This window comes from Ananas comosus, linkage group 23, assembly GCF_001540865.1.
Source record: "Ananas comosus cultivar F153 linkage group 23, ASM154086v1, whole genome shotgun sequence".
NCBI classification, from domain to species: domain Eukaryota; kingdom Viridiplantae; phylum Streptophyta; class Magnoliopsida; order Poales; family Bromeliaceae; genus Ananas; species Ananas comosus.
The window spans coordinates 2,706,514-2,730,205 of NC_033643.1; the positions used below are offsets into that span (position 1 = coordinate 2,706,514).

At 37.2% G+C, this 23,692-nt stretch overlaps 2 protein-coding genes across 5 annotated transcripts; both read right to left on the minus strand.

Moving 5' to 3' along the window:
• LOC109728294 (DNA-(apurinic or apyrimidinic site) lyase, chloroplastic) lies at positions 830 to 5,389 on the minus strand. 4 transcript variants are annotated; one of them, XM_020258670.1, is made up of 13 exons: positions 5,282 to 5,389; positions 4,813 to 5,008; positions 4,608 to 4,705; positions 4,446 to 4,516; positions 4,100 to 4,339; positions 3,546 to 3,781; positions 3,271 to 3,381; positions 2,615 to 2,752; positions 2,464 to 2,511; positions 2,088 to 2,168; positions 1,788 to 1,947; positions 1,259 to 1,411; positions 830 to 1,174 (listed from the first exon to the last, which is right to left on the minus strand). In XM_020258670.1, the coding sequence occupies exons 1-12, from the start codon at positions 5,320 to 5,322 to the stop codon at positions 1,290 to 1,292; spliced, it is 1,542 nt and encodes a 513-aa protein (XP_020114259.1). In that variant the 5' UTR covers positions 5,323 to 5,389; the 3' UTR covers positions 830 to 1,174; positions 1,259 to 1,289. The 4 variants fall into 4 exon arrangements, with proteins under 4 accessions (XP_020114259.1, XP_020114258.1, XP_020114260.1 ...); XM_020258669.1 differs by having other exon boundaries at positions 4,437 to 4,516; XM_020258671.1 differs by lacking the exon at positions 5,282 to 5,389 and adding an exon at positions 5,124 to 5,252 and having other exon boundaries at positions 4,437 to 4,516.
• On the minus strand, positions 7,793 to 8,629 carry LOC109728362 (probable F-box protein At5g04010). The gene has a single exon (XM_020258751.1). It carries the CDS (start codon positions 8,619 to 8,621, stop codon positions 7,818 to 7,820), a length of 804 nt encoding a protein of 267 aa, XP_020114340.1. The 5' UTR covers positions 8,622 to 8,629; the 3' UTR covers positions 7,793 to 7,817.

Here is a 23,692-nt window from a genome sequence, read left to right on the forward strand (position 1 = left end):
GTAGTTTAATTCATTACTCGTTGATATTTTCCACTGTTTACAACTACTATTTATCCCACGCTTTGCTTTACATGTGCTGAGAATGGTGTAGAATAATAATAGAGTTATTAGACTAAGTTGTAAAAGTAATAAAAATGGTTCATGGGCCATCTGGGCCTATTTTGGTGGCAAGGTGGACCTCAAGTTGGCCTCTTTGGCATCTGCTGTCTTCATGGCTTATCGGAGCGGATCCGTTATTCGACCACCCGATTCGTTAACTGAGTCTCCTCCTTGAGCATGTTTATTCTTTGGAACTGAACTACTCTATTCCCAGGTTTGTTCCTCCTTCCTATTCCCAGGTTTGTTACAGCTTCTTCTTCTTCTTCTTTCTCGGTCGGGGGTTTATGAGGGGTTCGAATCGCAAGGAGCGTAGGCGAGTCGAACACGAGCGAGGATTCGGAGCTCAGCATAATTTAAGGTGGAAAATGGGCCCACTACTGCCTACTTAGAACTCATCCAGCCTATTATGGCCCACTACCTCGATTTAGCTTTTCATTTTTCAAATTTTTAATTAATATTTATTTTTTAAATTTATTTATTTATATTTATAATAATTCAAACTAGATTCAAATTGATTTTCCACATCTCCACTCTTTTTGGGTTTAAATTTGCATTTTCTACTCGGATAAAAGAACAATGTTCAGAAGAGCACATCGTTTAATAGAAAAATCATCAAATGACTCGTATAAGCCAAATTGAAAGATTGAACACCAAAATCAAAATTTTTTTACGATTAAATAGTCAGAACAAAATGAAATAACTTAGGTTACTTGCACACATTTTACCTAACTTATATGAAACGTGACCTCGTTTAAGTTTTATAATAACAAGAAAAGAAACATCACAAATAAGTAGTCTAATTACACTTCCATTCACCAGAATAGTTACATATTTCAAGCTGTCAATATCAGTTTTTCAGTGGCAAATGTGAGACTGATAAGCTCGAAGAATCGCTTCTTCCCAGTTACCGCTGATTAAAGTCTGCAAAAGGTAAGTAGTTTTGAAAAGCAGAAACTCGACGAACTCTGCGATGGAAAGAAAACCAGTGTTCGAAATCGGCACGAGATTTCATACCCCGTACGCGAATCACAAGTTCATCTCTTCACCAGAAGCCTGCTTGAATTCTACCAGAAATCTGCAGACAAAAAGCAATTTTTTAACACCAGCAGGTATATATCAATCGGTCTTCGTATAAAGAAGGATTTGCATGTTCCAGCACCAGAATAGCGCGAGCTCCTCGAGACGAAACATTAGAGTTTCAATATCAGCCCTATTGGACTGTGGTCGCTTCCAGTAACATCCGGAAGAATATAGGAATCATGAACTCTATCTGCTATCGACTGCGATACAAGAAAGTAATCTAGACGCCAGCCTGTCATACGAACAATGAGGTTACGTATTTAACATATAGAGCAAAATATAGAGATTGCCGAAGAACAATAAATGGAAGTTGCTAGAAGATTACTTGCGTTCATTTTAGAAAAATATAATGCACAAAAGCTGCACGTATATATTGACACAATTTTAATTACATACAGAGAAGACAAAAGGAAACATGAAAAGAGAACATATAAAAGTTATTAGAATGCACAGCACCCGATTGTTGAAGGTGTGTTTCCGAAAAAAAAAGATATACGACAAGATTGCACAAAACAAAATATACATAAGCTGTTTGCTTTCTCAAGATCGGCTGTAGTTAAAAGTATTGTTGTTATTATGCTACAAAACCAATATGTGAAGTGATGTACCTTTATTGGTTTTGCGCCCGCCGTGTCGATAACCCCAGTAAGTATAAGCGACAGCACTAGGATGTTGTTTCCTAAAGGTATCCACAAACCCTCTAGACAAAAAGTTTGACTCAAATGATTCCCTTTCTTCTATTGTAAAACCAGCACTTCTGCGGTTTCCCTGTGATTAAGGTATTACAGATCAGATTCCGGTCACTGACGAATGCTTCTCACAAAAGGAATGTGTCGACTTCCCTTTGAATATTTTATTAATAATAAATAAATTATGCATTCAGACTGTTCAAAGAATGAAACTCTTACGGCAGGATTGAAGATGTCGATCTCTTGATGAGCACAGTTAAGGTCACCAGTTAAAATTACAGGTTTAGACTTCTCCAATTCCTGCAAAGAATTAAAAAAAGAAGCATCAGCTTCGTATTGTACAGACTCCTAGATGTCGTGAGATATCATAATTAAACAATCGTCTTGGTCACATACAAAATCATGCAATGCAAACAACCAGATAACTTTTTTTAGTTTTTTTACACTCAAATTATGAGAACTAGCAAATCCAGTACGTTGAATTAACAAAAAATTGACCCAACTTTCCAGTGTGATTTAACACCCATGATGTCAATGATAGATGATGGTAAATGAGTGAACCAACTAAAATGAGCAGTTCAAATGATGCGCATACTTTCATGTAGTTGCTGAGAGATGGATCCCACTCTGTTATCCTGTAAGTCTGACAATAACCAAATAACGCAAATTAGATCTTTGCAGCTGCTTGAATGCAATTGCAATTTATTGAAATAGCAACAAGAACAAAAAAGAAAAAATTCCACTACCAGTCTTCTTAGACCATCACCAGAATTGGGAACATATCCGCCTATTAAGTAAAATCCATCGAACTCCAGAGTCACAAGCCGCCCCTCACTATCATGGTCTGGTATACCAAGCCCGTACTTGACTGATATTGGTTTTATCTGTCAAAGAGAAGGAATAAGATAGGATTAAAAAAATACTACAGTTTCATGCCAATAACACGATAATTCCATGCCAATTACAAGGTGATTTTGATAGCAAAGATTAACAAATTACCTACCTGTGATTGTTATCCAAATGATGGGTCATTACCTATTCCCTCTTTCTCTGTAATTGACTATCTAATCTTAAGGATCTCCGAACCTACCAATCTCCCAGAAGGAGAGAACTATATAAATAATAATTCCAATGGATCACCCAGTTGGCCAATCTAGGAGACGACAATTAACTTCTAAAATTATACCATCTAACTTTTCTGTTTCCGCAAGTGTAGTTCACAAGCAAGGAAGTACATCAAGTTAGCGCTGGGCCAACATTTAAAGCATATATGCTTTTACTATAAATACAAAAATATCAGCAGTCGACTGCCTAAGGAAAATTCATTGCCGAAAAATTTAAACAGACTCAACTATATGATCACTGAAGTTAAAAAAAAAAAAGAAAAAAAGAACTAGCATACTCGTGAAATAATAGCAGTCCCAGAGTACCCAAGCTTTGAAACACTGCATGTCCAGAAGCTGCTATCATAGCCTTCAAACAGAGTTGCCTTGATCTCCTCAACATCCTTCTCCTGTTCACAAGTACGAGCCAAAACAAGAGAGGCTAATATCCCGAAAAACAAGAACATGCAAAAGCAATATGAAGAGAGAAATGAATTAGGTTGAGGTTTGACAAAATGACAGCTTCTCAAAGGATAAACAAAACTGAAAAGTGCAATAATCTTGTGCGTCTTGCCTGTAGTTTGGTTTCTTGAAGACACAACACGTCAAAATTCTCCCTCTGCGCCAGTTGAAGTGCCGAGAAAGTCTTCAGCTTTAGTAAAGCTCTCAATCCGTTGACATTCCAAGATAGAAACTTCATGGACTTGATATCTCTGCTAAGAGGTGGAGGCCTCATTGTCCTAGGATTGTAGGGAACCCATCCAGCTTGTGGTTTCTTGTGTGCCAATATTGTCCAAGGTTCAACATGGTCTGCAAAAAGATGTACTTTATTCATGATACAATTATCGGTTTGAATTATCAAAGGATGGGTGATTTGCACTCTGCTAAGTTTCACTTAATTCCTCGATTTGCAAATTTAAGCAATGCTGATCGCGGAACCTAGTTCTTGCTGCCAAACTCTGTTAGGAGGAATAACAAAATACAACATGACTGCCACAGAGTTTTAGGGATCAGACATACAATATACCCCTTGCTTAACAAGCACTTTGTTAATCTAGGATCCAAAATATCGTCGCGTGAATTATTAATTAGGTTAACTAATATAAAAAGACGGAGAAATTTTCATACCAATGATTTCCTCCGTCTTAACAGACAACTCTTCCACTGTCGTACTAGTTATACAATCGCCCTCAACCCTTGTGCTCTCCACTTTCTTTTGCTTTCTTCTACTTATTTTCTGCTTGCTAGTAACCTCAGAAACAACCGTCGAAGCTTGAGCATTCTCTTCAACCGGCAAAGCTTTAGCTTTCCGTTTCGAAGATTGATTCTTGGTGTTCACTTCCTCGGTTGAGGCGGCCGTATTCTTCCCTGCCAAAACAAAATGGGAATTTGACACTGCGCTTAGATTTAATCCAAACTACTATATCTGTATACAAATGATGTTTAGAGAATATGAGAATCAAACCGTCTTCACCCTTATCTGGAAGAGACATGAGAGCCGAGACAAGATCCTTTTTACTACCTTTCGCAGGGATACCTACTCTCCTTCGATGCCAAATAGCATAACGGCAACAAAGAATCAGCAAAATTATCGAAAACAAAGAAAAACAAGCAACAAAATAGAGAAAAACACTACCTTGTCAGTGTCCTGAGTTCCTTTACTGTCATAGAGTAAAGCCTATCAGGATCACTTCTAATATTCTCAATTTCCACATAGCTTTTTGCAACATCCTCCTGTCATGTTAACGAGCAGTAATAAATAACAAAAACTGAAAAAAAAAAAAAAGAAAAAGAAAAAAAAATCCACAAATTCACAGGTGTAAAGTGCTACAAAATTAGACCTTAATAATGCTCTCCTTATGTTGCCCTAGAATCTCATTAGAATCATCAACACATTCCTCCTCTTCCTTGCTATCACTAGCCGTATAAATCGCTCTCGATGAATACGAACAACGCATTTGCCTCCTCATACCATTCAATTTCAACAACACCGACACCGACACCGAGCTCCTCAAAACCCTACTTTGCAACCCACAACTACACGTATGCAGAGCAAAATTAATAACTAATCACACATAGTAATTATTCATAGGAAAAGGATCAAATTGCGGTGAAAAAGGAACTCAAAAACAAAATTGAGCTCGAAAAGTACCAAAAATTCGCCAAGAAAAGCGATTTTTACATCAAATAAGAGAAAATCGAAGCAATATTCGAAGGATACGCGAAAGGGGGAACCCCGACTCGCTAAAATCGAAAAACCCTAATAAGAGGAGAATTAGGGATAGTGANGGGGGGGGAAGGGACTCGTACGTTCGAGGGAGGAGTACGGACGAGGCGCGGAGCACTCGCATCAAACGGCGCGAAAGTGAACGAGTGTGGGAAAAAATTAAAAATAAAGATAAATAATACAAGGGCAAAGTGTGGTGTGAGCTAAAATCATGAAAGATAATTTAATGAAATTTCTATTTTATAATATTTAGTTTGGAAAAAAAAAAAATTATCAATTTTATTTGGTTGAAATGAAAAAAAATTACGTTTGTTTGATTCAGAATGCAATGAACGAAAAAATATTTTTACAGATAATATTGGTAAGTTGAACAAACAAGCGAAAAAAATATTTTTTATATAAAAAATAATTTTTTGATTCATTTTAGGCCGACCAAATGCATCTTAAGCATGTTTGTTTTACCGAATGTAGACTTTAGGATGAAGTAAATTTTAGATTGAAATAGAATTTAGATAAAAATTATTTGTTTCCGGCTATTTGTTTCCATAATTACCAAGGTTTTTCTGTCCGGTTATTTGTTTGGCTGAAAGTGAACAAAGTAAAAACTATAAACACTGTTTATAACATTTATTTCTTTATTATAAAATGTTTCTACTGTAAATGACAAATGACTTAATGGTATGGTTGGTATTCGACATCTACTAAAGTTCAATTAAATTTATTTTGGAAAATCGAACAAAGTGTGCTTCCCTATTGTAAATTAGAGCTCTGTTGTAATAGTTAAGCAAAAAAGCCAAGAAAATTCCATTGGAAATATTCAATAACAAAAAGCTGAATTAATTATTTGGAAAAAAAAAAAACCGGTTGTCCCTAGCGCAAGTAACAATGAAGGGCTTAGTGATTAATATCCGAGATTTTAAATTCGAACTAAATTTATTTCTAAAAGAAATAAATAAAGCGAGTAACATGTTATCTTTCTCCAAACAAAATTATTTGAAAAAGACAAAGAAACATATATTTCCACTGTTTAATCTAATATTAATTAGTTCTTAAAAATAAAAAAAAAATAATAAAAAGATATGAAGGGCCCAGGTTATAGGTCCATGTTACAACGCAGAGAAAATATACTTGGGACGAATTTTCGCCGACAAACTTAAAGGCACAATTTTGGGCCTACCAAAAATAAAATAAAACAACATTTTTATCTGCCACGCTAAGGGGCCGATTTTATCGCGTTATTTAAGATTCCTAGATATTGAAAGAATTACGGGTGTAAATTGGTGCGTGTGTCGGCTCGACCTTGTATAATGATCCATACTAGGTCGACCACTCTTGGCCCGTCGTCCCGGCACGGCATGGCACGGCACGGCGTACAACAGGCCTTGGTCGTGCCCAGCCACCGAGGCCCAACCCTCGCAGGGCCTTCGACGTGCTAGCCCATTCCACCCCTTAAGAAAAGTACGGGATATTGAGCCAGTGACTTTGAGAAAATCATCTCACAAAATTGCCCAAATTCTTACTCACGGTTGCCAAGAGATCAGCCTTTCGACTTCGGTAACAACTTTGGTGTGATGGAGGGCGATTCATAGATTCTTCACTCTCTGTGTATTTTTCGCTTCCAACCAGGCCCTCAACATCAAATTAAGATTGCATTGGGACCTCAGCTCGAATGAAATTAAAAATTCCAACAAAGAGTTCTAAAGGCTTCAAATTGATCAAAACCGAACATAATTACATGATTCAAAACCATAGCTCTATCAAAATATGAACCAAACTCAATAAATTTCGCGAAGTTGGAATAGCAATATCAAAGCATTTAGGTGATGCAAATAAAATCACGAGTCATCGGTCCAAAATACCCGATATTAAAAATTTGAATTCTTATGAGCTATACAAAAATTTGAACTTCGCTATCAGTATTCTTTCAATATGGTTTAAACAAGCAATGCCAATTATAGCTTGAAAAGTATGATTAATTAATTATCCAACTTTCCAACCTAGGTAACTTTTCATACTCATTGTCAGTAAAAATAAAAAATAATAACAAAACATTCTTTTAATCACAAATTTGTAAATAATAAACATATTCACACCTAACTTTCCAAAGTATAAAAATGTTAAGTTTTCTCTTAATCTTATTTCTAGATTTGTTCTGCATCGTCGCCAAACTCCTAGTTTGCATCCAATGGAGATGGGCACTGTGTAATCCATCCAACAAGCAGAAATGGAAGAAAAAGGAAAAAAAATCAATATAGTTATCCGCGCCAAATTTATTGTTTAAAGACGATGTCCATACAATCTTTATTTTATATTTAGACAACATGATTTAAAAACTTTTTATCTGAATTGCAGGTAGATAATACATTCAAAATAACAAGCGATAGGAACCACCAAATTGCAACTAAGTGAACTCTTCAATCTTTGTATCACAACTACTACTAGAGCAGACCGACTGTCTTTAGAGCAAATGACAAAAAATTTGGTGGTTGATATCCGAGACCCAAGTTCGAATCCCAGTTGATTCACATTTCTGGCTAAGTTTATTTCTAAATGAAATAAATAAAACGGATAGCGTGCTATCTATCTATCAAAAAAAAAAAAAAAAAAAAAAACCTACTACTAAAACAGAAAATGCTGTAAATAAAGCAATCCGTCGTCGAGTCCTACGTACCTACAGCTCGCTCCGCTCAGCAACCCCAGACTGACCCTCTCCACCACCCTATTCTCCCCATCCCCACCCCCCAACCCCATCCCCACCTCCGCCTCCGCCCCGCCGACCTCCGCCGCGATGGAGCTGCAGCACGGCGGGCCGGGCAGCTTCTCCGCGAACCACAGCCCGCTCCCGCCCACCGCCCGCCCTTTCGCCGCGCATTCCATCATCGAAAAAGCGCCGACATCACCACCGACGTCGCAAGCGCATCCCACCTTGACCGCCGTCCACACGACCTTCATCTCCTCTCTACAATTCACCGCCGCCGCAGCATTGCCGCCGGCCGTCAAATCGACCTCGAAGAGGAAAATTCCGCCGCTTTTCAGCGCGAGCTCATCTCCGGGCTTCGCGAAGGAGAGCAAGCTCTCGCCATCGCCACCGCTGCAGCGGTAGACGTCGAGGGTGAAGATGAGGTCTCGGAGCGCGAGGCGGGGCTTCGGGGGGCCGCGGAGGCGGCGGCGCTTGGCGGAGCGGAGCGCCGAGAAGAGCGCTCGCGGGCGAGAGCTGGGATTGCCGTGGAGGTGCAGCGCGGAGAGCGAGGGGTAGGAGGAGGAGCAGATGCGGGCCCAGAGGTGGTCGCCGGAGAAGGCGGCGCGCCACGAGGAGGAGACGCAGGAGGCGGTCGCTAGGGTTTTGGGGTCGTCGATGTAGGGTCCGAGGATCTGGAGCGCCTCCCATGGCGGTGGAGAAGAAGAAGACGACGACGACGACATTGTTATTATGTTTTTTGTTTTTTAAAGGATGGTATTATTATTTGTGTGTATATATAAATATATTGAAGAGGAAGGAGTTGGAGGTGAGGCGTGTGAGAATGTGAGGAAGGACACGTGGCGGCGCGTGGGGGCGTGGCGGGAAAAGCGTGGGCCGAGCGCGTGTCCGCTAGAATAATCTAAATAGTCTTTTATTCCTTTTAGAGAATAAAAAAAAACTCAAATATTTTTTATTTTTTTGTTGGTTACTAATAATAATAATATCGAATTTTAATTTTAGAAGGATATATATACTCTAATAACCTCGAAATAAATTTAAAAATTTTGAATAACAGTAAAAGGTAAATAAATAAAATTAATTTTGTTCTATATTTAAGAAAAAAACTATCAGTTTGTTTTTTTAGATTAGAGTTGCAAATGGATCAATGTTGGTGGAGCTTTCGTTCCATACTATCAGAATGTATATATAAGATAAGGCCGAAGATAATAAAAGAAAATAAATAATCCACTTAGAATCCTCTCGATTCACTTTAAAAAATAAAAATAGAGGCGGGGAATCCCTTCTTTTTCCTGATCCTCTGCGGTGTATCAGAGATGGGTCGAAAAATTCACTTTTGTTATGATTAATTTCAAATGAGGTGGTAAATCAAGGTAAAAAAAAATCCATCTTGAATCCGGCCCGAACTTGGGCTTAGATGTTGTGTATCCCTTCCAGTTTTGGATCTGTTTCGTTTGTCTCTTTTTAATCTAGATTAGGTATAAATTTTACACATTATTTATCTAAAAGTTACTATTTTCATACTAGTCTAGTCTTATCTACTTTTCTTTTAAATTCAAAAATATTGAAAAATTGTGAAAAATGAGTAAGATGTAAAATATACATCTATATATAAGTTTATAAGTAATATTTTCTTTTTATATTTTGAAACTATTTTAAATAAGTTTAAAAGTTACGGGAGCTGGTATTAAATTTTATCATAAAAATTTACACTGTTGTAAAGTAGAATCATATAAATTAAATAAAATATAAAATATCTATTTTAGTGGGCTCACTAAAATAGATCCTATTATCTATTATTCAAAATTTTTTTTTTTTTTTTTTTTTTTTTTTTTGGTTTTAACATCCAAATTGATGTGAAATTTGCGCGATTTGCAAAATCATTAATATTTCTGTAAATTTTTGAATGTAATGTGTGTTTTATTAGTTTAATTATAACATTTCGCGTAATCAACTTTACGGTGTTATATCTGAACTTTTGAACAAAAGGATCACGACTCAAATCAAATAAATAAAAAAAAAAGATAGCACACATATTTAAAATTGGATTATTTTTTTTCTCCGATAGTAGTAACTTAGAATAAATGTGCCATATCAGTAGTAAATCAATTTTAGATTTTAAAAGATGCACTCCACCTTTTGAATTAAACTCATTCCATATATATACAAAGTACCCAATGTTCTCTCTATATATATATGGGGCTTAGTATGCAAAGCTCCCTACTGTGTCCTCCTTAAAAATACAAAAAATAGAATAAAAATAAAAAATTCTCAAATCCCTTTTCAAATTAAGAAAATTAAGCATGGCCAACTCAAAGAGCCTCACTTTTTCCTTCTTTTTTATTCTCTTGATAATCGCTTCTAGTGAGTCTCTCTCTCTCTTATTTTGCTCCAACGTGAAAGCTCACGACATACGACTCTTGTATCATGTTTAACAATTGCTTATTTTAAAATTCATAATTTATCGAAGAACAGTGTTTTAATATTTTATAGAAGTTACATATCTTTTCGATTGTCGTATCTTTCCAGAATTCACAGTTTGATTGGTTTGGAACAGGATTGACATCTTTATCTTCACAAATTTGTTCGTTACCAATTTTGAATCCTAATTTGCTGCAATTTGGCTCAGTGGCGGCGACGATAAAAGAACTATTTTATATATATATATATATATAATTGCTTTATATTATTCGAAAGAGCATAGTTTGAATATCTCTCAAACAATGCGACAATTATAGTGGCATCTATCTGACCAACTTTAATTTTATTTTATTTATAGGTGCAGCGCTTACAACAGCAGCAGCAGCAGTAATCGATGCGGGGCGTTTCTGTAACCGCGACGCAGATTGCAGCAATGTGTGCGGGAGGTGTCCCTCTGGCGAATGCCTGGGGAATCACTGCGTCTGCTTCTGCGACACATGATTGAAAACTTGGATCTCTCTTTTCCTTTTAAGATGATATGGAATAATAAACTGGTCATATAGAGATGGAATAAATTAGTTGCTCCATATGTTGATCATTTGTTGTTGCAGATGATCTTATGATATTGTATTGTGAAAAGTTATGAAAAGAATAAATTGTATGGGGCAAGTTTTTAATAATTATGACAATCTTTGTAGTTTGAAACTAAAGTTTCTAAAACGTTTAAACAGAGGCTAGATTGGGCTAAGTCACAGTTGGACCCCTGACGCGGGGGTTTTTCCTTCTAACTCCGGCTTTTAAAGTTGTTGGTTAGCAATTTCGATCCACACTAACAAACTATTTGGCTATTCCGATTGCTACTATATCAAACATTATAATTTTTTATAAATAGACAGCAGAGATTGCATCTTTCAACTTGGATTTTGATTTAATGCAATCGAAACTTAAATGCGATCAATCCACGACGCTTACGGATACATCAGGTGCAAGCAACAATTTCTCATGGTGTTAAAATAGGCGTATAAACTTTTTGATTCTTGCAAGTAGACTCCCTAAACTTTATCATGTAATTTAAAAAATCTCTCATTTCAATTGGAGTTACTAATTATACAGTCATTTTAGTTGTATATTTTGCATTAGTCTCGTAAAATTTCATAAGCTAAAATAAATTTTTTTTTTTCTCTTCAAGCATACAAAAAGCAACAAAAGTTACAATTAGGTCCATTCTATTTTGGATCCTCATGCTTAGTTATTAAAATTGGAAGATAAATAATAGATTATTTTTAGAGAGTTTGATTAAGAAAAGGGATTTATTAAACTATCCGATAAAATTTAGGAATCTAATTGGTAAAGTTGGAAGTCCCGTGTCTACAGAAGAGCCAAAGTTCAAATGTTCATTTTACATTTTTTTTTTTTTTTCAAACTATCTATAACTCCACAAATACGAAATATAGAAAAAATTGAAAATTAAATAAAATTTTAACTTAACTAACTAGAATAATTTTAATAAAATAATTAGAAATTAAAGACTATCAGAATTAAAGACTATCAGTTTGTTTTTTTGGTAACTTCAAATATCATCCATGTGATTTCGCGTTTTCTCATTTTAGTGTCTAGTGGTTTAAAATATTATCATTTTAATATTCTGTTGTTTCATATTTTCCCTTTCCATCAGTATTTTCGTTAACTCTTCGATAAATTATATACAAAAAACTTCAGATATCTCACCTATGATTTATTGAATTTTAGAAGGATACTTTAATAATCTCGAAATAAATTTACAAATTTTGAATCACAGTCAAAAATAAATAAATAAAAATTTCTTTATTCTATATCTAGAAAAAAAAATTATCAGTATGTCTTTCTAGATTGGAGTTGCAAATGAATAATGTTGGTGGAGCTCTGTTCCAAACTATTAGAATGTATATGTAAGATGAGGCCGACTATAATTAAAAAAAAAAAAAACAGAAAACGTAAATAATCCGCTTCGAATCCCTCTCAATTCGCTTTTTTTTTTAAAAAAAAAAGAGAGAAAAAAGGCGGGGAGTCGTTCTTTTTCTTGATCCTCTACGGTATATTAGAAATGTATCAAAAATTCACTCTTGTTCTGATTAATTTCAAATGAGACGGTAAGTGAGGGTTAAAAAAAGAATAAAAATCAAATCATCTTAAATCCACCCCGAACTTGGGCTTAGATGTCGTGGGTCCCGTCCAGTTCTGGATCTATCTCGTTTGAATCCTTACTTTAGATTAGGCATAAATTTTACACTCCATTTAACTAAAAATTACCATTTTCACACTAGTATAGTCTTATCTACATTTTTTTTTATTAAAAAGCTAAAAAAATTGTAAGATGAGCTAGGTGTAAGATATACACCTATATATAAGTTTATAAGTAATATTTTCTTTTTATATTGAGAAAGTATTTTAAATAAGTTTAGAAGTTTGAGAAAGTATTTTAAATAAGTTTAGAAGTTACGGGAGGTATTAAATTTAATCACAAAAAAAATTACAATATTGTAAAGTAGAATCATATAAATTAAATAAAATTATTTTGTAAAATATCTATTTTAATGGGTTCACTAAAATAGATTCTATTATCTATTATTCAAAATTTATAATTTACTTATTCAGTGAAGTTTTGCAATCAGGTAATTTCTATCGCGAGGGGGTAGACTTATTCTAGGAAACGCCGTTCTCACTAATCTACCTCTGTATTTTCTTACTGTGCTCAAGACACCCAAATGGGTTATCAAACGCATTGAGGCTCTGCGTAGAGATTTCTTTTGGAGTGGAGGATCCACTTTACCCGGTAAGGGCTGACTTGTTTCTTGGAAGATCGTCTGCAGGAGCAAGAAAAAGGGTGGTTTCGGTGTCCTTGATTTAACGGTCATGAATCAAGCCCTCCTTGCCAAATGGTGGTGGAAATTTCTTACGGCACCCTAGTTGCAATGGAACAAGATAATTTGTGAGCTGTTCTATCTTAGAAGAAGACCACTAAAAGAGGGTAGGTGCTTTCAACCATCCTCCTTTTGGTGGAAGAGCGTCATAAGTCAAAAAGATATATTCAACTGGGAAGAGTCTACTACAAGTTGGGCAATGGGCATATTATTGACTTTTGGTCAGATCGGTGGTATGGGGAAACTACTCTCTCTTTGACTTTTCCCGAGGTGTTCCAGTCATCGACTCGTAAAAGTTTGAAAATCAGTGAATGCTCCAATAATAACGACTGGTGCTGGGACAATATCCTAAGTAGCAACAGCACTACTGACCACAGAATGACTGCATGCATCTCGGCTCTCAAGGGACGGCTCTCCTCCCTCAAGACTGGACTGGGACCTGATAGTGTGCATTAGCGGTGGAGCCCTGAGGGCCATTTTACTGTGAAGTCAACGTATTCGACATTGTGTGACGGGGGGACGAGGGATGGAAGGACCTGCAAAATTTGGAAGCTCTGCATACCATTAAAAGTTAAAGTGTTCTGCTGGCTCGTTCTCAAGAAGAGACCTCTTAGTGCAGATAATTTATTAAAAAGAGGATGGATAGGCAACACGAATTGTGTGCTGTGTGGGTCTGATGCGGNTATTTTTATTTACCTATATACATATATTATTTATTTATTTAGCTATTTATTTATTTATTTTTTATTATTAATTTGTGGGTGATCCTATCCCTCACCAATTGCTGCAGTTGGAACTACGACCAATTTGGATATAGTTCCAACTGCAGCATTTGGGCCTTCTTGTGCAGTTGGAACTGCAGCAGTTAAACTCAGCTACACTAAACCAAACAAAAGAATTGTGGCTGCACGCATTTGCAACTGCAGTATGCAACTACACTGCGGTTGCAAATGCGTACAACCAAACAACCCCTTAGGGGCCTTGTTGTCTTACCCATGTAGCTAAGTTTATCTCCTGAATGAATGAAGCGAGTAGCGTGCTATCTTTTTCTAAAAAAAAAACATCCAAATTGTCGTGAAATTCGTGCGATTCGCCAATTCGTCAATATTTCTACAAATTTTTTAATGTAATGTGTTTTAATAGTTTGATTATAATATTTCACATAATCAACTTCACGACGTTATATCTGAACTTTTTAACAAAAGAATCGCCACCCAAATTAAATAAATTCAAAAATGAGATAGCACACATATTTAAAATTAGATTTTTTTTTTCTCAAATAGTAGTAGCTTAGAATAAATGCGCATATCAGTAGTAAATCAATTTTAGATTTTAAAAGATGCACTCCACTTTTTTGAATTAAACTCTTTCCAAATACAAAGTTCCCAACGTTCTCTCTATATATATGGGGCTTCCTATGTAAAGCTCCCTACTGTGTCCTCCTTGAAAATACAAAAAATAGAATAAAAATAAAAAATTCTCAAATCTCTTTTAAAATTAAGAAAATTAAGCATGGCCAACTCAAAGAGCCTCACTTTGTCCTTCTTTTTTATTCTCTTGATAATCGCTTCTAGTGAGTCTCTCTCTCTTATTTTACTCAAAATGTGAAGTTCACGACCTACATAATTTATCAGAGAACAATATTTTTAATATTTGATAGAAGTTATGTATCTTTTCTATTGTTGTATATTTCTAGAATTCACAGTTTGATTGGTTTGGGACAGAATTAACATCTTTATGTTCATAATTTTTTTTTTCATTGCCAATTTTGAATCTTGATTCGTAGAAATTTGGCTCAGTGGCGGCGATAAAACAACTTATATATAAGTGCTTTATATTATTCGAAAGAGCATAGTCTGAATATCTCTCAAACAATGCGACAATTATTTTTTTGAGTAAACAGGGATTTACCCTATTTGTGTTACACAATGCGACAATTATAGTCACATCTATATGACTAACTTTAATTTTATTTATTTGTAGGTGCAGCGCTTACTACAGCAGCAATAATCGAAGCAGGGCGTGGGTGTAACAGCGACGCAGATTGCCGCCCTGTGTGCGGGAGGTGTACCTTTGCCCAATGCATGGGGCATCGATGCTTCTGCAGCTGCGACACATGATTGAAAACTTGGATCTCTCTTTTAATTTTGAGATGATGTGGAATAATAAATTGGTCATATAGAGATGGAATAAATTAGTTGCTCCATATGTTGATCATTTGTTGTTGCAGATGATCTTATGATATTGTATTGTGAAAAGTTATGAAAAGAATAAATTGTATGGGGCAAGTTTTTAATAATTATGATAATCTTTCTAGTCGGAAACTAAAGCTTCTAAAAAGTTTAAAATAGGTCCAACATCGTGCTCCGTGGTGGAGATCAGATTTGGTCGAGTCACGGTTGGACCCCTTACGTGGGGGTTTTAGCTTCAACTCCAGCTTTTAAAGTTGTTGATTAGCCGTTTTGATCCATACCAACAAACTATTTGGCTATTCCGATTGCTACTATATCAAACATTATAATTTTTTATAAGTACATAGTAGAGATTGCATCTGTCAAATTGGATTTTAATTTAAATGCGATCAAAACTTAAATGCTATCAATCCACGACGCTTACGAATGCATCGGGTGCAAGCAACAATTTCTCATGGTGTTAAAATAGGCTCTAAACATTTTGATTCTGGCAAGTAGATCCCCTAAACTTTATGATCATGTAATTTAATAAATCTCTCATTTCAATTGGAGTTACTAATTACACAGTCATTTTAGTTGTATATCTTATATTCAATCTCGTGAAAATTTATAACCTAAAACAATTATTTTTTTCTCTTCAAACATATAAAAAGCGACAAAGTTAAAACCTCATGCTTAGTTATTAAAATTGGAAAAGAAATAATAGATTATTTTTAGATAGTTTGAGTAAGGAAGGGATTTAGTAAACTACTCGATAAAATTTTGAGATCTAATTGGTAAAATTGGAAGTCCCGCGCCTATTTACAGAGGAGCCAAAGTTCAAATGGTCATTTTACAATTTTTTTTCAAACTACTTATAACCCCACAAATATGAAATATAGAAAAAATTGAAAATAAAATAAAATTTTAACTTAACTAACTAGAATAATTTTAATAATATAATTAGAAACTAAGGACTATCAATTTGTTTTTTTTTTTGTTTTTAAGTAAAGTTTCAATTTCAAATAGGCGTACATAGTATAGTGTAAACAAATAGTGTTGGTGGAGCTCTCGTTCCAAACTATTAGAATGTATATGTAAGATGAGGCCGACGATAATAAAAAAAAGAAAAAGTAAATAATCCGCTTCGAATCCCTCTCAATTCGCTTTTTTTTTTAAAAAAAAAAGAGAGAAAAAAGGCGGGGAGTCGTTCTTTTTCTTGATCCTCTACGGTATATTAGAAATGTATCAAAAATTCACTCTTGTTCTGATTAATTTCAAATGAGACGGTAAGTGAGGGTTAAAAAAAGAATAAAAATCAAATCATCTTAAATCCACCCCGAACTTGGGCTTAGATGTCGTGGATCCCTTCCAGTTCTGAATCTATCTCGTTTGAATCCTTACTTTAGATTAGGCATAAATTTTACACTCCATTTAACTAAAAATTACCATTTTCACACTAGTATAGTCTTATCTACATTTTTTTTTATTAAAAAGCTAAAAAAATTGTAAGATGAGCTAGGTGTAAGATATACACCTATATATAAGTTTATAACTAATATTTTCTTTTTATATTGAGAAAGTATTTTAAATAAGTTTAGAAGTTTGAGAAAGTATTTTAAATAAGTTTAGAAGTTACGGGAGGTATTAAATTTAATCATAAAAAAAATTACAATATTGTAAAGTAGAATCATATAAATTAAATAAAATTATTTTGTAAAATATCTATTTTAATGGGTTCACTAAAATAGATTCTATTATCTATTATTCAAAATTTATAATTTACTTATTCAGTGAAGTTTTGCAATCAGGTAATTTCTATCGCGAGGGGGTAGACTTATTCTAGTAAACGCCGTTCTCACTAATCTACCTATGTATTTTCTTGCTGTGTTCAAGACATCCAAATGGGTTATCAAACGCATTTGAGGCTTTGCGTAGAGATTTCTTTTGGAGTGGAGGATCCACTTCACCCGGTAAGGGATGCCTTGTTTCTTGGAAAAGCGTTTGCAGGAGCAAGAAAAAGGGTGGTCTCGGTGTCCTTGATTTAACGGTCATGAATCAAGCCCCCTTGTCAAATGGTGGTGGAAATTTCTTATGATGCCCCAGTTGCAATGGAACAAGATAATTCGTGAGCTGTTCTATCTTAGAAGAAGACCACTAAAAGAGAGTAGGTGCTTTCGACCATCCTCCTTTTGGTGGAAGAGCGTCATAAGTCAAAAAGATATATTCAACTAGGGAGAGTCTGCTACAAGTTGGGCAATGGGCGTATTATTGACTTTTGGTCAGATCGGTGGTGTGGGAAAACCACTCTCTCTTTGACTTTTTCCGAGGTGTTCCAGTCATCGACTCGTAAAAGTTTGAAAATCAGTGAATGCTCCAATAGTAACTAATAACCAAGGATAACCGATTAAATATTTGAAATGATATCCAGCTGTAATTAGTTATATTATCTACAATTAGTTGTAACCGATTGTATCCTATATATAGAAATGAACTCCTCCTCTATAATCAAGGAGGCTACAACTAATTCCTCTTCACCCACTCTCTCTCTCTCTCGTTCTATTATGGTATCAGAGCTTTAATCTTGGGCACATATCTTTTATCTCTTATCTCCTTCAGACTATTCTTCAATCATCTCTCATGGCTGCATCTCAATCAACGATTCCATCTAGTCTACCTAACATTCCTGTCAAACTAGACGGAAGCAACTATTATTACTGGAAAAGCATTATGATACCTGTCCTCAAGGCATACCGACTCCTAGGTTATGTCGACGGTACCTTAGCATCCCCTCCTGAAACTATTGCAGGTGACGACCAAGTCAAAAAATCCAATCCTGAATATGAAACGTGGATGGTTCAGGATCAGATTGCTCTTACTATTCTGATGCTGTCTGTATCGCAAGAAGTTGGTTGTAATCTTGTCGGCCTCACATCCTCTCATCAAGTATGGACAACGTTGGCAACCCTATTTGACTCCCACACAATCGCCCAAGAGGACTTCATCGAGCAACAATGGCGCGACATCAAAAAAGGAGACACACCTATGATCGAGTATCTCAAGAATGTGAAGCAACTGGCGACGCAATTCTCTCTAATTGGGAAACCAATTACGCCGCTGCAGTTGAATCGGAGAATCACCACTGGTTTGGGTACTGACTGGGAACCTCTTGTCCTAGCTCTCGCTCCATCTCTAAGCACTATGAACACTAATGATCTGTCCGCTCTTTTGCTTAATCAAGAGGCTCGCCGTAAATATGCTGCGTCGATCGAGATGACTCCTCCTCTCTCGGGCTTGCTCGGTCCGACCCCAGCTACTGCAAACTTTGTTGAGGGGAGGGGTCGATCGAATAGCAGCCGCGGCGCCTCGGGGCGTGGAGGACACTATCGGGGTCGAAACAAAGGGAGAGGAAATCCTAATTATGGCAGTAATTATGGCAGTCCTAATTATGGCAGTAATTATGGCAGTCCCTCTCCCAACTCGGCTGGGTTTTTTAACCCAAACGGAGAAGGATTTCCTACTCAAATTAGTCCATTCAATCAGCATGGGCCCATTTACAGAGGTGGCCCGACGCGAGGTTCTTATCCAAATCACGGCCGGCGCAATCCAAATAACTCTGTTCGTTGCCAACTTTGCCAACGCCTTGGACATAGTGCTATAAATTGTTATTCTCTTCCCCAAGGATTTCATGTTGAGCCATCTCATGCCCAGGCAAACACTGCTCACGAAACTCGCTCCAATGATCACGACTTAGACTGGTATATTGACTCGGGTGCGACTCATCATGTTACAGCGGACTTAGCCAATCTCAATATTCAAGCGGATCATCCTAGCACTGATCAACTCCACATTGGTGATGGTTCAGGTTTGCCAGTTCTTACATCCGGCTCTTCTACTCTCAAAACACCTACCTACTCTTTCACTTTACAAAATATTCTGTACACTCCTAATATCTCAAAAAATTTATTATCTGTTCCAAAATTTGTTCAAGATAACTCATGCTTCTTTGAACTGCATCCGCATCATTTTTCCATTAAGGATCTTCGCACGCACCAGGAGCTTCTGCGCGGCACACTTAAGGATGGCCTCTACTGCTTACAACCCAGGGATGGACGCCTTTCCAAAGCTCATGCCTTCCTGACCACGTCTCAATCAAGCATTCTTTGGCATCAACGATTGGGTCACCCTGCCTTTCCAATTATTCAGCGTATTCCAGAGTGTTCCTTAATTAAAAATCATGTTCCTTATGTTTGTGCTTCTTGTTAGTTAGGTAAAATTGTTCAACTTTCCTTTCCACTAACGCATAATAAAAACATCTGTTCCTTTAGCTCTTATTCATACTGATGTTTGGGGACCTGCACCTGTTCTTTCTCATACCGGGCATCGCTACTACATTCATTTTCTTGATGATTATAGCAAATATTCATGGCTTTTTGTCTTAAAGACTCGCTCGGATATTTCTCGTGTCTTTCATGCTTTTCGCTTACAGGTCGAAAATATGTTTGGTCATAAAATTAAAGCTATTCAATCTGATGGTGCCAAAGAATTCTTGTCCACTGCCTTTCAAATTGAACTGCAACAAAATGGAATCTCACATCGTATATCCTGCCCACATACACCTCAGCAGAATGGTTCTGCTGAACGAAAACATAGGCACATTGTTGATATGGGTCTTACCCTTCTCGCTCACTCAAATGTACCCTCAAAATTTTGGGACTATGCCTTCGAAACTGCATCATTTTTAATTAATCGTCTCCCCACTAAGTCACTAAACTACAAGACTCCCTTCCAAGTTTTACATGATCAAACCCCTAATTACAAAATTTTGCGTGTTTTTGGGTGCTTATGTTTCCCATACCTTCGACCTTACACTCGCAATAAACTTGATTTGCGCTCTCGACCATGTGTTTTTCTTGGCTATCCGTCCAACTATCATGGCTATCGTTGTTACGATCCGAGTACTGGTCGCATTTTCATTTCCCGCACAGTTGTGTTTGACGAGCAATCATTTCCTTTTCATTCTTCTCCGGCGTCTACCCTGGCTGAGCATAAGCTGTCCCCTGTGGTGTCTTCCCTTCCTCTACTCTTTAACCCAGTTATAACCACATCCTCACCCACGCTTCCTTCTTCTAATGCCTCAAACTTACCCATTACCAATCCAACCCTTGAACCGACACCCACCTTGCCTCACAATTCAGTTGCTGATCCGACGTCACAGGCTGGTCTTGTTAGTGACCCATCGTCGGCACCCGACATCGTACATCAGTCTGTCGACCCTTCGACAACAGCATCTGATTTTCTGTCTACATCACCAAGTGTCATCTCCGATGCTCCTCCAACTGATAGTCGGCTCCAACGCACTCATCCTATGGTAACAAGATCGCAGGATGGCTCACTTCGACCACCGCGGTTTACTATTACTAAAAAGCATCCGGTTGCATTTGTTGTTTCTGCTAATTTGCAGGAGCCGTCATCATTCTCTAAGGCACAGAAGGATCCGCTGTGGCGTGCAGCTATGCAGGATGAATATCTGGCTCTTATCAATAATCACACCTGGGATCTTGTCCTACCTCCTTCCTCTCATCATGTCATTGGGTGCAAATGGGTGTACAAGATCAAACAGAAAGCTGATGGATCTATTGATCGTTACAAAGCTCGCCTCGTTGCTAAAGGATTCAATCAGCAAGAAGGAATTGATTATGATGAAACTTACAGTCCCGTCATCAAACCAGTCACCATTCGAACCATCTTGGCCATTGCTACCTCCTTTCGTTGGCCTATCCGACAACTTGATGTAAAAAATGCTTTCTTACATGGCTATCTCGATGAGGAAGTTTACATGCAACAACCTCCTGGTTTTGTTGATCCCACACGAGCTCATTATGTTTGCCGCCTGCGCCGTTCTCTCTATAGGCTTAAACAAGCCCCTCGAGCATGGTTTCTCCGTTTAAGTGCATTTCTTCAACGACTTGGTTTTCGTGGATCCCATGCTGACCCTTCGTTGTTCATTCTTAACACGTCTTCATACTCACTATTTATTTTGATCTATGTTGATGACATTATTCTTACTGGAACACCGAATGCCCCTTTCAACTCCTTACTCGCTTCGCTTCATCAGGAGTTTGCTATGAAGGACTTGGGACCACTTCATTTCTTTCTTGGCATCGAAGCCCGCTCGACGGCTGACGGTCTATATCTCACTCAATCTAAATATATTCATGACATTCTCAACAGAAACTTAATGCTGGATTGCAAACCAATTGCTTCTCCAGTAACATCAGGCTCTCGGCTTTCTCTCAATGATGGTGATCGACATGATAATCCCTCCCTATATCGTAGTGTGGTTGGTTGTCTTCAGTATATAACTTTGACTCGACCAGACATTGCTTACGCTGTGAATCAGGTGTGTCAGTCATGCATCAACCTAGCAAAGTACACTGGATGGCAGTTAAACGGATTCTACGATATTTGAAGGGTACTATTACTCATGGTCTTCTTCTTCGGCGAGGTGCCCCTTGCACTCTTCATGGTTTCTCAGATGCCGATTGGGCCGGCAATCCTGATGATCGACGCTCCGTTAGTGGTTTTGCTATCTTCCTTGGTCCTAATTTAATCTCGTGGAGTTCCAAAAAGCAACGCACTGTGGCACGCTCAAGCACGGAATCCGAATACAAGAGCTTAGCTAATACCACTGCCGAGTTGATTTGGATCCAGTCTCTTTTAGGCGAGTTAGGACTCCGACTTCGACAGCCTCCGATTTTATGGTGTGATAATATCTCGGCAATACACCTTACTGCCAATCCGGTCTTTCATGCCCGGACAAAACACATAGAAATTGATTATCACTTCGTTCGGGAGAGAGTCTTTAGTCACCAATTGCTTGTTCGCTTCCTGCGCTCCTCGGACCAAATTGCCGATGTTCTCACCAAAGGATTGTCAACTCCACGCTTCTCCGCCAATCGTGTCAAGCTCAACGTTACTTCTCTCCCGTTGCGCTTGCGGGGGAGTAATAACCAAGGATAACCGATTAAATATTTGAAATGATATCCAGCTGTAATTAGTTATATTATCTACAATTAGTTGTAACCGATTGTATCCTATATATAGAAATGAACTCCTCCTCTATAATCAAGGAGGCTACAACTAATTCCTCTTCACCCACTCTCTCTCTCTCTCGTTCTATTAGTAACGACTGGTGTTAGGACAAGATTCTAAGTAGCAACAGCACTACTGACCACAGGATGACTGCATGCATCTCGGCCCTCAAGGCACGGCTCTCCTCCCTCAAGACTGGACTGGGACCTGATAGTGTGCATTGGCGGTAGAGCCCTGACGGCCGTTTTACTGTGAAGTCAACGTATTCGGCATTGTGTGACGGGGGGACGAGGGATGGAGGGACCTGCATAATTTGGAAGCTCTGCATACCATTAAAAGTTAAAGTATTTTGCTAGCTCGTTCTCAAGAAGAGACCTCTTAGTGCAGATAATTTATTAAAAAGAGGATGGATAGGCAACACGAATTGTGTGCTGTGTGGGTCTGATGCGGAAATAGTAGACCACCTTTTTTCTCAATGTGTATTCTTCAAATTTCTTGTGGTGATGTCATTGGAGGAGTCCAAGCAGGAGATTTGGGCGAAGATGTGCGTATGGTTTGGGACAGATGGAGTGGAAGGAAGGAGTCACAGTCCATGAGCGATGGTTTACCCGGACTAATAGCCTGTTGGTGGGTCATCTGGGAGATTAGGAATGGTGTGATCTTAAGGAGGAATCAGACTGATCCAATTCATTGGTGCTATAAGGTTAAACAGTTGACGTCCCTGTGGGAGAAACTTCGCCCTGTGAAGAGACACTGATTTTTATTTTTATTTTTCGTCTTTGCCCTGCTTTTCATCTCTTAGAGGCCTTGTTGCCTTACCCATGTAGCTAAGTTTATCTTTTGAATGAATGAAGCGGGTAGCGTGCTACCTTTTTCTCAAAAAAAAAACATCCAAATTGTCGTGAAATTCGTGCGATTCGCCAATTCGTCAATATTTCTACAAATTTTTGAATGTAATGTGTGTTTTAATAGTTTGATTATAATATTTCACATAATCAACTTCACAACGTTGTATCCGAACTTTTTAACAAAAGAATCGCTGACTCAAATCAAATAAATTAAAAAAAGAGATAGCACACATATTTAAAATTAGATAATTTTTTTTTCCTCAAATAGTAGTAGCTTAGAATAAATGCGCATATCAGTAGTAAATCAATTTTAGATTTTAAAAGATGCACTCCACTTTTTTGAATTAAACTCTTTCCAAAT